Source organism: Perkinsus marinus, assembly GCF_000006405.1.
Source record: "Perkinsus marinus ATCC 50983 genomic scaffold scf_1104296937906, whole genome shotgun sequence".
Lineage (NCBI taxonomy): Eukaryota > Perkinsozoa > Perkinsida > Perkinsidae > Perkinsus > Perkinsus marinus.
The window spans coordinates 226,598-240,212 of record NW_003213656.1 but is presented as its reverse complement, the minus strand read 5'-3'; the positions used below and the strand labels follow the sequence as shown (position 1 = coordinate 240,212).

The 13,615-nt window shown below is 52.3% G+C and overlaps 6 protein-coding genes across 6 annotated transcripts; all 6 read right to left on the bottom strand.

The window, feature by feature from the left end:
- Positions 1 to 214: 214 nt before the first annotated feature.
- Pmar_PMAR015349 (hypothetical protein) lies at positions 215 to 542 on the bottom strand (the record flags this gene model as incomplete). Its single annotated transcript, XM_002782962.1, has 3 exons — positions 215 to 312; positions 369 to 452; positions 495 to 542. Coding segments are annotated over 3 exons (230 nt in total), but the record flags the coding sequence as incomplete, so codon positions are not given.
- A 478-nt stretch (positions 543 to 1,020) lies between these two features.
- Pmar_PMAR015348 (pyruvate-flavodoxin oxidoreductase, putative) lies at positions 1,021 to 6,626 on the bottom strand (the record flags this gene model as incomplete). The annotated part of the gene is made up of 2 exons (XM_002782961.1): positions 1,021 to 5,283; positions 5,337 to 6,626. 2 exons carry the CDS (start codon positions 6,624 to 6,626, stop codon positions 1,021 to 1,023), a joined length of 5,553 nt encoding a protein of 1,850 aa, XP_002783007.1.
- A 740-nt stretch (positions 6,627 to 7,366) lies between these two features.
- On the bottom strand, positions 7,367 to 7,648 carry Pmar_PMAR015347 (hypothetical protein; the record flags this gene model as incomplete). Its single annotated transcript, XM_002782960.1, has 1 exon — positions 7,367 to 7,648. One exon carries the CDS (start codon positions 7,646 to 7,648, stop codon positions 7,367 to 7,369), a length of 282 nt encoding a protein of 93 aa, XP_002783006.1.
- Positions 7,649 to 10,241: 2,593 nt separating this feature from the next.
- Positions 10,242 to 10,799, bottom strand: Pmar_PMAR015346 (hypothetical protein; the record flags this gene model as incomplete). Its single annotated transcript, XM_002782959.1, has 3 exons — positions 10,242 to 10,429; positions 10,509 to 10,638; positions 10,692 to 10,799. The coding sequence occupies 3 exons, from the start codon at positions 10,797 to 10,799 to the stop codon at positions 10,242 to 10,244; spliced, it is 426 nt and encodes a 141-aa protein (XP_002783005.1).
- A 307-nt stretch (positions 10,800 to 11,106) lies between these two features.
- Pmar_PMAR015345 (Macrophage migration inhibitory factor, putative) lies at positions 11,107 to 11,555 on the bottom strand (the record flags this gene model as incomplete). The annotated part of the gene is made up of 3 exons (XM_002782958.1): positions 11,107 to 11,184; positions 11,231 to 11,386; positions 11,436 to 11,555. 3 exons carry the CDS (start codon positions 11,553 to 11,555, stop codon positions 11,107 to 11,109), a joined length of 354 nt encoding a protein of 117 aa, XP_002783004.1.
- A 590-nt stretch (positions 11,556 to 12,145) lies between these two features.
- On the bottom strand, positions 12,146 to 13,327 carry Pmar_PMAR015344 (Seipin, putative; the record flags this gene model as incomplete). The annotated part of the gene is made up of 1 exon (XM_002782957.1): positions 12,146 to 13,327. The coding sequence occupies one exon, from the start codon at positions 13,325 to 13,327 to the stop codon at positions 12,146 to 12,148; it is 1,182 nt and encodes a 393-aa protein (XP_002783003.1).
- Positions 13,328 to 13,615: the final 288 nt, after the last annotated feature.

The window sequence follows — 13,615 nt, the reverse complement described above, 5'->3', positions numbered from 1 at the left end:
TGCTGTAAACCTAGAGGAGACATACCCAACATTCAAGCTAATTTTGAAGAGCCTCACCAAGCCCCCGCCACCACCGTTCCGTTCACTCTTGATCCCATGCTTGCCATCCCTAGGCGTGGCAACGACAGGGCCATGCGCTTGTAGGCGAGGAGGAAGATCAGCTGGTCTACAATAACACTCAATTTCGCACGGCCGTTGCCGCCCCCAGTTCCACCTGTTAGGCTCACGATTCTCAGTAGACTCAGGTGCCTCGGTACGAGGCCTATATATGCGGGCAATTGGTTTCAATGCTTTTGGGTCGACCTCGGATACCTACAGCCAAACAGACCTCACTGAGGGCTCGGCATGGACCGTCGAAATATTAGTACCTTCATGTTGAGAACACTCTTGGGTAAATTTGATATTATACCCTCGTACTGCTGCTCGATTAGCGTCAGGTAACGCTCGAGGACCTAGCCGTCTTCGAGACACCGACTACCCTCCCTCAGCACTACCATGTCCGCCCTACGCCTGTCTTCCTCCGCATTCTCGAGCATCAACATTTTACATTTCTCGGCCCACTCATCAGACTGTCGAGGTGATCCTGCGACAACCTGCTGCTGCTGCTGCTTACTAGACGACGACGCCATAGCAACAAGGCTGACCCCGTCGACGACCCCTATGCCTTCCGCCTACCACCCCACGCCTTTGACCATCATCAACACAACAACTAGTCCGAGTAGCAGCAAGTAATACTCATAAGCTGAGCTGCAAATAAACCATCAGTAGCAGCCACGCTCCCCAACTCCGTAGCATATCGCCTCTACCATGGCAATCACTGATCAGGATTACCAAAGAAAATCCAATGGGGGATCAGATCCGGACAAGGGCAGCATACGTCCCGACAGATGATGACAAAATTGCGACCAGCATTAGTGACAAAAAGGGCAGGCTTGTGTGACCGGACTTGACCAAGCGACTGTAATAACATTCCAAAATAATGAGTCATTTCATACGGCAAGGAGGCCCTCGCCACAACGCCTAATAAGCCTCCGTAGAGTATCTCTTCTTAGCCTTTATATCCTCCTCAAACCACTTCTCCACTTCCTCCTCGCTCATCTTACCAACATCACCTACAGCCTTCTTCACCGCAGCCTCCACATCGGGCACAGCTATGGATGGTCCACAGAAATAGAAGTAGCCGCCTAGTTCCTGAATGTACTTATACAACAGCTCGGGGTTCTCAGCCATCTTATGCTGGACGAATATCATATACTCCTGGTCGTGAGAGAAGGCGTTGATAACCTTGGTGAGGACCCCAGCTTCCATGAACGCCTTCCACTCATCCCTATATAGGAACTCCTCCTTCTCATGACGACATCCATAGAACACTATCATAGGACCTGTATCCATTCCGAGCACCTTACGCTTGTACATACGGTCCTGGACGAAGGCACGCATAGGGGCAATACCAGTCCCCAAGGCCGACATGACCATAGGGGTACGCTCATCCTCGGGGAAGACGAATGTGCCGCTGGCAACAGAGACACACACCTCAGTGTCCTTGCCAAAGCCCAAATACTTAGTACTAGTACCAGTAATCAGCCTACCATCAGAGTTGGTCCACCTGTTGATGACAACAGTGAGCTCGACAATACCAGGCGAGTAGAAGGAGCTGTTAGCTATCGAATAGAGCCGAGGCTTGAGCAGAGGGATTATCTCCAAGAAGTTGACCAGAGTCATCAAATTAGCGGTCTTAGGGAACATCCTGAGGACCTCCGCATAGGAGACGCTTTTTGCGAGTAACTCCTTGAACTTGTCATCATCATCGGCAATATCAACGAGCTTCCGACGCTCCTTACTAGAGGCAATCCTAGCAAGCTGCTTATAGAAGCTGCGACTGGGCTTGCCAAAGATGTCCAGTAGCTCTACGAAGATCTGCCTCACGGGCACACGAGCCGTGAAGGCCGAGCGCAACCGGGCAGGTACATCCTCTGAGAGGCATTTCACAGAGACAACATCATTAGGGTCGTGATGAGTGAGTACTTCCTCGAAAAGTTTGTCAACGTCTTCCGTGAGGTTTTGTGGATATAGAGCAATAGCATCACCAAGCCTGAAGGGTAGGTCCACAGCGCTAGTGTCCAATACAATGTGACGGATATCACGCTCGTACTCCACTGGCGTCATACGACGGTTCTCCATAACTGGTACAGCATGAGAACCTGGAGGCACTATACGCTGATAAGGCAACTCCTTCTCAACCATAGTAACAGGGAGACTAGTGACCTCGAACAAGGCCTCATACTCCTCCTCATCCTCCGGCTTGGCACCAACTTCATCACAAACCCTCGGCAACCACTGATCGAAGGCTGTAGCCCAGCCGTCCTCATCTCGATCATCTCCCTTAGCAATGTCGAGCACTCGAGTGAAGCCGAGCTCTACCATACGCCTATCGATCTTCACAGCAGCTTCACAGAACTGCTCATAAGAACTATCCCCCATGCCAAACATACAGAAGCGACCAGCCAGTCTTCTACCCCCATGCTGGCAAGCAGCCATTTGTTCCCATAGAGCTTCGGCAGCAGTCGGCATATCACCATCACCACATGTAGATGTCAAAAGCACAATGAGGTCCTCAGTGGCTTCCTCCAGCATAAGCTCGTCCATACCAGTACAGAAGTTAACATGAACACCTCGGCGCTTGAGTATGCCAGAGAGGCGCTTCGCGAGCTGCTCAGTCGTACCAGTGTCCGAGCCGTAATAGATCCTGACGCCTGCCGATAGACCCGAGGCTAACACATCAGCTGATTGACTCTTCTCAATGGCAGCGTCCTTCAACCTCTTATGACGTTCCTCGATGTAGCGCTTCAGCTCCGACTGCAGATCAGCCGCATGGTGTGGCATTCGTCGGACCAACTGCTCGTATCGATTCTGGTTCTTTAGGAAGTTCGCCAACACATCGGGCTTGATGCTCTTACAGTCAAGCTGGAATGGATTCTTACCCACTTTGGCGAGCTCAGGGTCATAACGATACAGGGGATAGTAACCCGACTCGACTGCCGCCTTCTGATCCTCTGACATCCTAGTGAGACCAGTCTTAGTCCTGTGCTCGATGCAGGGTGCATAGCACATGACGAGGGAAGGTCCAACGTGCTTCTCAGCCTCATGGAAGGCCCGTACCGTCTGAGAGTAGTTGGCCCCCATAGAGCAGGAAGCGACATAGACGTTGGGGTATGTCATGGCCAGCTGCCCGAGATCCTTCTTTTGAAGGGCTCGGCCGTTCTGCATGAACTTAGCCACAGCCCCCATAGGAGTGGCCTTAGAGCCCTGACCGCCTGTGTTGGAGTACACCTCGGTATCCAACACGACTATATTAACATTCTCACCAAGTGCCAGCACATGATCTATACCGCCGAAGCCAATATCATTAGCCCAGCCATCACCACCAAGCATCCACATAGAGGTCTTCACAAATAGATCAGATAACCTCATACACTCCTCAAGACAGGCCGGCAGAGGCTCCATGTCGTTCATGATCTCAACGGCTCGTTCACCGTACTTAGAAGAGGCCTCAGGATGGTCTGCATTATCAAGCCACTGCTGCAGCATCAGCCTGAGCTCACCAGTGGCTATAGACTCTTGCTCCAATGCCTCCTGCACACGTAAGCGTAGCTGTTGGCGCCTATGATCCATAGTCACAGCCATGCCCATACCATACTCCGCATTATCCTCGAACAGGGAGTTACCCCAGGCCGGCCCCTTGCCCGTCTTCTTGTCTACAGTGTAGGGGATCCATCCAGCCGTGCCACCCCAAATAGAGCTGCACCCTGTAGCGTTGGCTATGACCATACGCTTGCCGAACATCTGGGTCAAGAGCTTGGCGTAAGGCGTCTCACCACAGCCCTCGCAAGCCCCTGAGAACTCCAATAGAGGCTGTTGGAACTGAGAACCCTTCAAAGTATGGGAGTCGAAACGATCCCCCCTAGACTCCAAAGTCATAGCATAATCCCAGTTGTTCTTATGACCCTCAGCCAAGGCATCGGGGAGAGGCTTCATCATTAAGGCGTTATCAGGGCATGCATTGACACACACCTCACAGCCAGTGCAGTCCAAAGGCGATGCTTGGATCCTAAAGGCCAGACCAGAGACCTGATTGCCACCAGTAGCTGGCTTGGTCAGGAAGGTATGAGGAGTAGTGGCATTGGCGAGCTCTTGAGGAGAGGCTAGGAATGGTCGGATAACACCATGAGGGCATATCGCCGAGCACTTGTTGCACTGAGTGCACTTGTCCATGTCCACAACAGGGATAGCTTGGGCCACCCCACGCTTACCCCACTGCGTCATCCCTAGTGGGACCGTACCACCAGGCTGAAAGGCAGACACCGCCAAGGAGTCGCCAAGGCGTGTATGGATCTTATCCAATACGTCACGGACAAAAGACGGCTCTTCACCATTCCGAGGCTTGATGTGGTCCGACCGCTCGCACTGCATCCACTTGGTCACCGGGACATCGATCTTGTGGAGATTGTCAATAGCATAGCCCACAGCCAAGATGTTCTTGCGCACTACATCAGCACCCTTATTCTTGTAAGTCTTCTCAATCGCCGCCTCGAACAACGGTAGCGCTTGCTCATAAGGCAGAACTCCAGAGAGACGGAAGAACACAGCTTGCATGATGTTGTTGATAAGCCTACCCATGCCCGACTCTTTAGCCACCAACGATGCGTTGATGACATACAGCTCCAAACGCTTCTCGGCTATCATCAACTTGAACTTCGAAGGGAGCTCTTCCTCGAGCTCATCCACAGTGATCCATGGGGCATTCAACACCACGATACTCCCAGGCTTACTAGCGCCTAGGATAAGAGAGGCATCGAACGCTCTCACGTACTCCTTCTTGTGCACAGCTACATATTCGCACCCACTCGCTATCTCATAGGGCGAGTCAATAGGCTCGGGACCAAACCGCAGGTGTGACACGGTGACACCGCCGGCCTTTAGAGCATCGTAGGCGAAGAAGCCCTGAGCATAGAGCTCAGTGTTGTCGGCAATAATCTTGATAGCATTCTTGTTAGCGCCAACCGTGCCATCAGAGCCGAAGCCCCAGAACATGCACTGAGTGGTAGCAGGATTGGACACGTCGATCTCCTCCGGGACAGGCAGAGATATGTTGTTGACATCATCATCAATACCAACAGTGAACGGCGACTTGGGCACCCGAGCATCAACGAGATTCCTCACGGCAGCGTAAACCTGGCCTGGGGTGAAATTCTTAGAGGCCAACCCGAAACGACCACCAATGACCTGAACCAAGCGTTAGTACCAATCGAAAATGACTGAGAATCAAGGCTGCTCACCAAAATATCCGGCCGCGTGGACTTCTGAATACTGGCGCAGACATCAACATAGAGCGGCTCTCCTATGGCGCCTGCTTCCTTGCAGTGGTCCAATACACAAATGCGCTGCACTGTGGCTGGCAGGGCGTTCAAAAAGTGCGGAATAGACCATGGCCTCAAGAGCCTCACACGAACCAGGCCGAGCTTATAACGAGGCTGTTTTCTTTCCAAATAATCAATCGTCTCGGCCACAGTAGACGAGCCAGCTCCCATAACCACAAAGACATGCGTCGCATTAGGATCGCCTTGGTAGTCAAATAGGTGGTACTCTCTACCAGTCAACGCTTTGATCATATCAAGGGCGCTACACATGTGCTCCGGCACTGCTTCATAATAGGGATTGGCAGCTTCAACATTCTGGAAGTAGATATCGGCCGACTGGGCAGTGCCCCTTAGAGTTGGATGATTCGGGTTAAGGGCCCGTGAACGATGTCTGTCAATCTCCTTGGACATAACGTGGACGATCAGCTTCATCTGCTCATCAGTAAGACCGTTTATCTTCTGGATCTCGTGGGACGTTCTAAAGCCGTCGAAAAAGTGGATGAATGGTACCGAGGACTTCAACGTAGCTATGTGAGCAGCTAGAGCCATGTCCATACATTCCTGGACATTACTGGCACATAGAAGGGCCCAACCAGTTTGACGTACAGCCATTATGTCAGAATGGTCCCCGAAGATCGATAGTGCCTGGCCAGCCAGAGTTCTTGCCGGCACATGGAAGACGCAGGGGATGAGTTCACCAGCAATCTTATAGAGGTTGGGGATCATCAACAAAAGCCCTTGAGATGCTGTGAAGGTAGAGGACATACCACCCACAGCGAGGGCTCCATGGACAGCCCCCGCAGCTCCGCCTTCACTCTGCATCTGCCTAACCACAGTAGACTGACCAAAAGCATTCCTGACGCCACTAGCAGACCACTGGTCACAATTCTCACCAAGAGGGGTTGAGGGCGTGATGGGGTAGATGAAGACAGAGTCGGAGAGATTATAGGCCACAAATGACGCCGCAGTGGCACCATCGTAAGGCTTCATGCATGTGTCACGGGCTCCTTCCAGTCTGGCCAAGACCATTGGATCTTCCTGTGAGGCTCGAGGGACCGGAGGGCCCAGCTTCCCACCAGACGACTTTGGTTTTCTATTTGTCAAAGCATAGGTAACCACTCCAGCCGCTGCCAATGCAGCAGCGCCACCAGCGATAGTCAGAGGAGTGATATTAAAAACTCCAAGTTCCTCAGACTCCTTGTTGGGCATCGGTGAGCGACACTGAACTGAAGAATATGAACGAATCCTACTGCGGCGAGCAGTGTTCTGAAGCCTGAGAAATCGTTCTGAAATGTAAAAAATCCAGAGACTAGAGTGATAGCAGAGACGCATAGTCGGACGTATGCCTATTTCGAAGATATTGCTTTAAAGAAATCGGCAGAGCACGCGTCACGGACCAAAGTTCTCTGTGTGCTAGATCAATTTGATAAAGCGCGCGCCCAAAATTAGTAGGCTGGGCTCGTAACACCATAATTGAGCGCAATCATGACCGAGCGCAACACAACTGAACGCAAAGAGTTATCTAAAAACTACAAGTGAGCGCGCGCTCACATCGTTAGACGGTACTACCGTCACTACCGTACAATACCGTCACGGTAGTGTAGGGGGGTTATTAACCCCCTCTATTTTCCTAAGAAAACGTTTGACTCCGGAGTAAACATTTTCTTCCCATCTAATCCTGGAACGTTAGAACGCAACATATTAACAATATAACATATTAGCATACGGGCTTTAGCACCTCTACCAGCGGCGTGACAACCAGGTCATCGGAGTAGGATACGGGATGGAAAAGGGGTTCGCAGACGCATCGATATGACCAACAAGAGGAACAGAAATTACGGCTCCCCGGAGGGAAACTCGCCAAAGAGCTCTCATCAATTCTCATCGAAATAATGGCTCTTTTCCCACCAAGTAAGTCTACTGCCAACACAACACCATGTTGAGCAAGATCACATGAGAACACAGCAACGCTTATGGGCAACAGCCTCAGGAGAAGCTGGCCTTGAAGCCGCTTCTTCACGCACTTTTTTACGAACCCCCTGGACAACATCCTTCTCTCGAGGGATGCGAACAATCTCCTCAGCTGCTGTTGTTGCTTCTGGTCGCTTCTCTCTCTTCTTTCGAGGAGGCACAGCACGAGAGCGGTATTCGAAGGGAACCTCAGCATCTGAGTACTCGACAGGTGGCAATGCTACTTCCAAGTGGATATCCGATAGGGAGGCATCCGACATCACACTGGCCTCTAGGGGACTTCCACTATAATGACTGGAGCACATCGACACTGCGTCATGTTCAGTCATCGTATCATGATGCTCACTAGAGACGTCGGAGTAATAACTGCTCTCTTCTAAGTCCGATGAACCATCGTAGACATCCAATACGGGTGCCTCGCGCTCACTCGAATAGCCACTCGAAGCATCATACTCGCCACACCCAAGGGCCACAGCTGGACCCTCTGATTCCGTGACGAAGCTGGTCGCTACACTGTCATCGACAGCTCGCTGGTCCCGACCTGCAGACCGACGATCGGCTACGGCAGAACCTTGCGGAGGTAGCTGTCGGTTGAGGGTTCCACCACTGCTGCTTCTCCGGGCTAGCTCATTGGCGCTGCCTATTGAGTCTGGGAGGGAACTCAGGAGGCTCGCCCGAGGGGATCCGTCCCCCAAGGGATCCTCCTCATCCCACAGAGCTAGAGTTGGATAAACCTTATCGAGAGTGTCGTCATACTCACTAACATCGCCCTGGGCAGCTGATGACGCAGCCAGTGATCGCGGTGTTCCCTCCCAGGACGTATCACCGGGCCACAACTCCGGCGGTAAGCCCCTCCTTTCCTCTTTTTCTTTCTCCCACATCCTCGCGGCCTGAGATCAACCCAATACCAAAAGATACGCAACTACCCACCGTGGCTCTCATCCCGAAAAGATCTCACCATTGCCCTGCAATCCTGTTTGCGCATCGCCTCGACCACAGCCTCCACTTCCCATTCCTTCGCCTCGACGACAGAGGTACGCCGCGTCAACTTCGTCGTGCTTGCATCTAGGTCGTCAGCCGAGTACGACAGCAAGTCACCATTGACGCCCTCAGCAGCAGGGATCGACTCTACAGAATATTCAAGCCGCACTCTGCTCGCCTTCCGTCTTGACTCCCCATTGGGACCAGTGGAGTACCTGCCCTCGCGGGGCATCCCAGCAGCCGAGAGGGTTTCCCTAGACTCCCTCAATGAAGCCCTGCCGACTCTGGTATCGACCGAACCATCACCACCCTCCGCCTCAGATGCCACACGACGGCTCCCGACATCATAAGAAGACCCTCCAAGGCTATTCCGAGATCGCCCCCCTAGACTCGCTCGAGTCGCGCTGGATCTCTGAATGTCGAAGCTCTGGCGAGCCTGTACGACTTCGGCCCAGCTCATTCGAGCCACTGCTTCGCGGTCCAAAGCCCTGGGCAAAGCAAAGTCAAGGCTCATGGAAAAGTCATCACGAATAGAAAACGCTCCGCTGTAATCGCTAGCCCCTCATGATGTAGAAACGCAACGATCCATCCAATATGAAAAATGAAACAATCACAACAACTTCGTCGTGCAGACAGGGCGATATCAAGTCTTGGCAGCTGAAGGCTCCTCCCCAGCGGCCTCGACAAGGGCCTGCATTATCGCCTCCAGGCTTGCAGGCTCGCCTTCGTCGTCCGATCTCCTGAGCCAGGGATACGAAATAGGAAGCCCAGAAAAAAGTAGGAAACAAGAACTGTATGAACCGCACTAAGCTGGAGGGCGAGTCTATCCCTATACTACTGGGAGTCTTCGCCTTCCCTCGTGCGGAAGTATATTATATCCGAAAATTCTTGGACGCATTCCAGTTGATTAAATTGCAACAAGTACACATTCGCCTCCGAGTTCACCAGGACGTTATTCTCGATGGCCTGAACACAGACGCCGGTTCGAATCCCGGGAGGAACAACCCCCTTTCTCCCATACCTTATTCACTAAGGGTATCGTCTTGGCTAAGGCAATGGTCGTATTGGTGCCATCCACCAAGGACATCCCCTCACAAAGATACTCCGTTACCCTCTCACACGCCCGGTCTGAGCAATAGAGCTTATCCGATTGACGAGCAAAGTGGTGCCAAGCCTTCCAGTACTCATGCTCTCCTTCAACAAGGCTTCATAGTGAGGAGAATCCACCAAGTCCATCGTCTCCGCCACTAAAACCTGTCCGCCGATTTCGGCCTCCTCCATTGGCGGCACTACCAACGCTGACTTGGGCGTCTCACTGCCAGTCTTGAAACTGACAACGACAACCTCGCCACCTCCCCATTGGCCCTCCGTCAATACAGCCCTTGCAATGCCGCTTCCACCACTGTCCGCAAGGTGGAGGCAATACCCGAGGCCGTCTCTCTACTGGTCGGAGATGGCAGCCTCAACCCACAGGCCTCCCTAGCGGCGTGGTCCACGAGACACAGTACCTACCATAGAAGAGTCTTGTCAACGCTATGAGCAACCCCACAATACCAACGGCGAGGTCAGGTGGTCGCCGATTGCCCTGAGGTAAGCCGCCAGCTCAGCGTTCATTTCAGAGGAGGTTCGCTCAGCATCTGAGATTCTGTACACTCCTTCATCATGGCAATCCAAGTACGTGGGTCTCCTCCAGTACTCCCCTCCGACTGCTTCTTAGGCTTCCTCCATTCACCACAACGATACTGTCGAGCTGTACCCGCTGACAGTGCCACCCGTTGTGTTAGTAGTATCAAGTGCAGGGTTATCAATGACGTGACCAAGCGGCTGAAACCTACCAATAGCGACGAACGTTTATGATCAGAAAAGTACAGTCTAGAGGGCATCCCGACTAGTACAAAGCTTCTGCAGCTCAGTGAACAGCCTTTGCTTTTCCTCTGCCATTCCAGGCCCCTTCAGTGCTTTCAATTTGCGTGGTATGTTCCTGTCTATATCCTCCTCATACGCCTGCTGTAGCCACACCCTCAGCCGATCTATGCTGTCACCAGTCAAAATGAGGTTATCTGCCACCACGACCAGGGATGGACAACTCCATGCAGCCATTACTATACCCGACTGATTGACAGGACTTCAGAATAGTACTTGCCATGGCCATGACCCTCGCATGGTGTTCCCTCTGACGTTTGCTGATCTTGGGTTCTCCCGGCTTCCCCTCGCCACCCTCCTCCATGATCCGATTGGCCTCCGACACTATACTCTGCAGCTCGCGAAACTGACCACACCATGTTGAACTTAGGCCTAGGTAATACCCCTGAATCCTATTACTTGCTGATAATACGGCCTGAGCCAATATACTGCCACCGCCCCTACAGCGACACCACCGATAATCCACCGCTTGTTCCGCCTCGACCAGTCCCAGGCCTTCCTGGGCATCCCCCTAACACTGTCCCAGTATGCACTCAACTGTGTAGTGTAGGCGGCCAGCCCACTAACAGGAGGGGATGTTGAAAGTTGATCGGGCGCGGCTACGGGGGATAGTTGAGATGCCATAGTCTGCGAACCCCTGCAAGGCTCCTCGCCCGTTTACATATAGGCCCACCCGTAATTTCAACGACCTCTTGAGCTGACCTTGGTTGGCCAAGCGTCGCCAGACATAGCCAGTGCTATTCCCTAGACTGATACTTCGTGCTGACCCTCAGAGAACACAACACTTGGAATTTATAACTTTTGGGACATCATATCAACATAGGTTCACACGAAAGGTTTTCCCATTCATCGCATACTCAGCGGGATCCAGATTGTGGAACCTCACCACGGCCTGAGGGAACGAAAAGGCGCAAAGCCGCAGAAGATACTCGCCTTACCTGCGCAGCCTCCACTCCAAACTCTGTGTGTAGGGTCTCATATATGGCATCGCACATCTTGCCTTTCAATCCTCCACCGATTGAGTAGATCTCCACTGAGACGCCATCAGCCACGTGTCCGCCAACAACAAAGCCAGCAGCAGAGACGACTTGGACCTGTACACTTTCATCATGTGCATCATTCTGGCCTTGAACCGCAACTCACAGTGATGAAATTCTTCGGCTTGCCGAGAGCATTCGCTACGACGTCAGTAAACACAATAGCAGCCTTGTTCGGATCAGCCAGAATGGATTGGACGTTGGTGGTGACGGCTACGAAAGGCATGAACACACGCTAGTAGCAGTAAACTGTCCACGACGAACACATTTCCCCTATATGTCCGGAAGCTATCGACTAACGACTGAGAACGATATCAGATCACTTGGAATGCAACAACAATCAGCCGTCACCCGACTGGTATGGTCCTAGGACCTAACCTTGAGCCCTTTTCACGCCCATGGAACATTCCGGTACCAATTCACGATACTACTCTCGATATTCTTCCTCTAGTATTCAGGAGTCCTCGCAAACTGTGACACTTCCATTTAGAGTCGCGGGTGCTCCTGAGGCGAACCTTCAGACCTCTCCCGCCGCAACTGTCACATCCTTCCCCATGCCGATCCCCGACATGTAGTCCCCCATACAGTATTCAATGTCATTCCCAGTGTACCAACAATGAGATTGGCATTAACCAATACTAAATTTCATGACGAGTGCATATGCAGCCGCAGCTTCTACTAGTAGCCAGAGTACTGTAGCCAAGGACGCGGAACTTCCCTATCGGGAGTGGAAGCAACGGTGAGGACGCACCCAAAATCACCCGATACTTCCCTTAAATCAACGCAAGACCGGAGTGACTAGGAATAGTGCACAAGTCAGTCCTCAGGGCTGCCCAAATGTAGGGGCCTCTCCCGTAACGTGTCGAAGCCCCCTTGCCTCTCATTGTCCGCACTATGGACACTGGACGCACTACCCGCACCAGACTCGCTAGACGGCCCACTACTACTCCCTGTACTCCGCTGTGGGTGCCGACGACGTCCACCTCGTCTGGTCCTTCTCCTTCTGGGAGACCGCGCGAATAATGCTCGCCATACCAATGACGTACCAGTGAAAACCAAGAACCCGATGAGAACGAACAACACGAAAATAACACTCATAAGAATTGGATGGGACGAGAGTAGATAGCGGATCCCCGACAATTGAGAATGGAATCTCAAGTCGGCTCCATACACCTGCAGAGGAGGGTTCATGCATACCGTAGCCGATAATAGTGGAAATGTGGAACTCTCGTAGACCTCCACATTGAGTTCTTCGAACAAAGGCACCGTTGCAGTGAACTCGTCGACTGTCCACCCTAGCAAGGCTGGTAGGACCATCAGCCACTCCCGCATCGTTCTCAACAAGGAAGAGTGGTAAGGCAGTAGAAGTGGCCGTCGGGAGCGGGCCGTAGGCGCATCTTGGCCCTTCATACCGTACAGAGTAACATCTACCATAACAGGACCCTTATCGAGGTTGTAGTGATTAGTAGGTAAATCCAGGGCCAAGGTCACATCATAGTCGACTGATGGGGCCGGCAGGTCCAATAACGGGGCAGCCAAAGCCTGTCGACTCGCTGTAGTATCGAACCATTGCCGGTTAGAGAAGGACACTGTAGCACAGGCAGGCGTGGCGCTATAGTCGAAGTAAACCGGGAAGGAATGGAGCTGCTTGGGTATGACCAACCAGTGTACGACCCAATAGAGAATCCATGCCGATATCGTCACTGATACTATGCTAAGTCCGACCAAGATTAGTTTGGACCATAGTAGTACTAGTCTCCATACAAAGGGGGATATGTGATGCGATAGGAAGACGAGGCCAGGCTGGATAGTATGCCAAGTCCCATACGAGGCCCGGGCCAATGCTGAGCCTTCAGCCTCACCATCCCTACTAGACTGTGAAGAGTTTGTAGGTGACGATATGTTAGAGGTCTGGTAGTTCTCGCTGTCTGAGGACGGGTCAACACCTTCTATAGGTAGTTGAGGTGCACCTCCAGCAGACCCAGTGCGCTCGAACATTTAAGAGGTGGATTGGAGATCGAATCTTGCTTCCTAACAACACTTGCTTTTACTCAATGGATGTTCATCATGCGGCGCAAGGGTGGTGGTCACCTTTGAACATGTGGTCGGACCACAGTACGAGTATCAACATGAACTACCAGAACGGACCTTGGTAGTGGTTGGCGAGAGTGATCTATTAATGCGGCAGCCCGGCCGTTTTGGTGCCTACCAAGGGTGGTGCGCCGATTGAGTAATCAACGATGACCAAGACATAGCGGTGCCCGAAGAGGAATAGAGCTGTTCCGA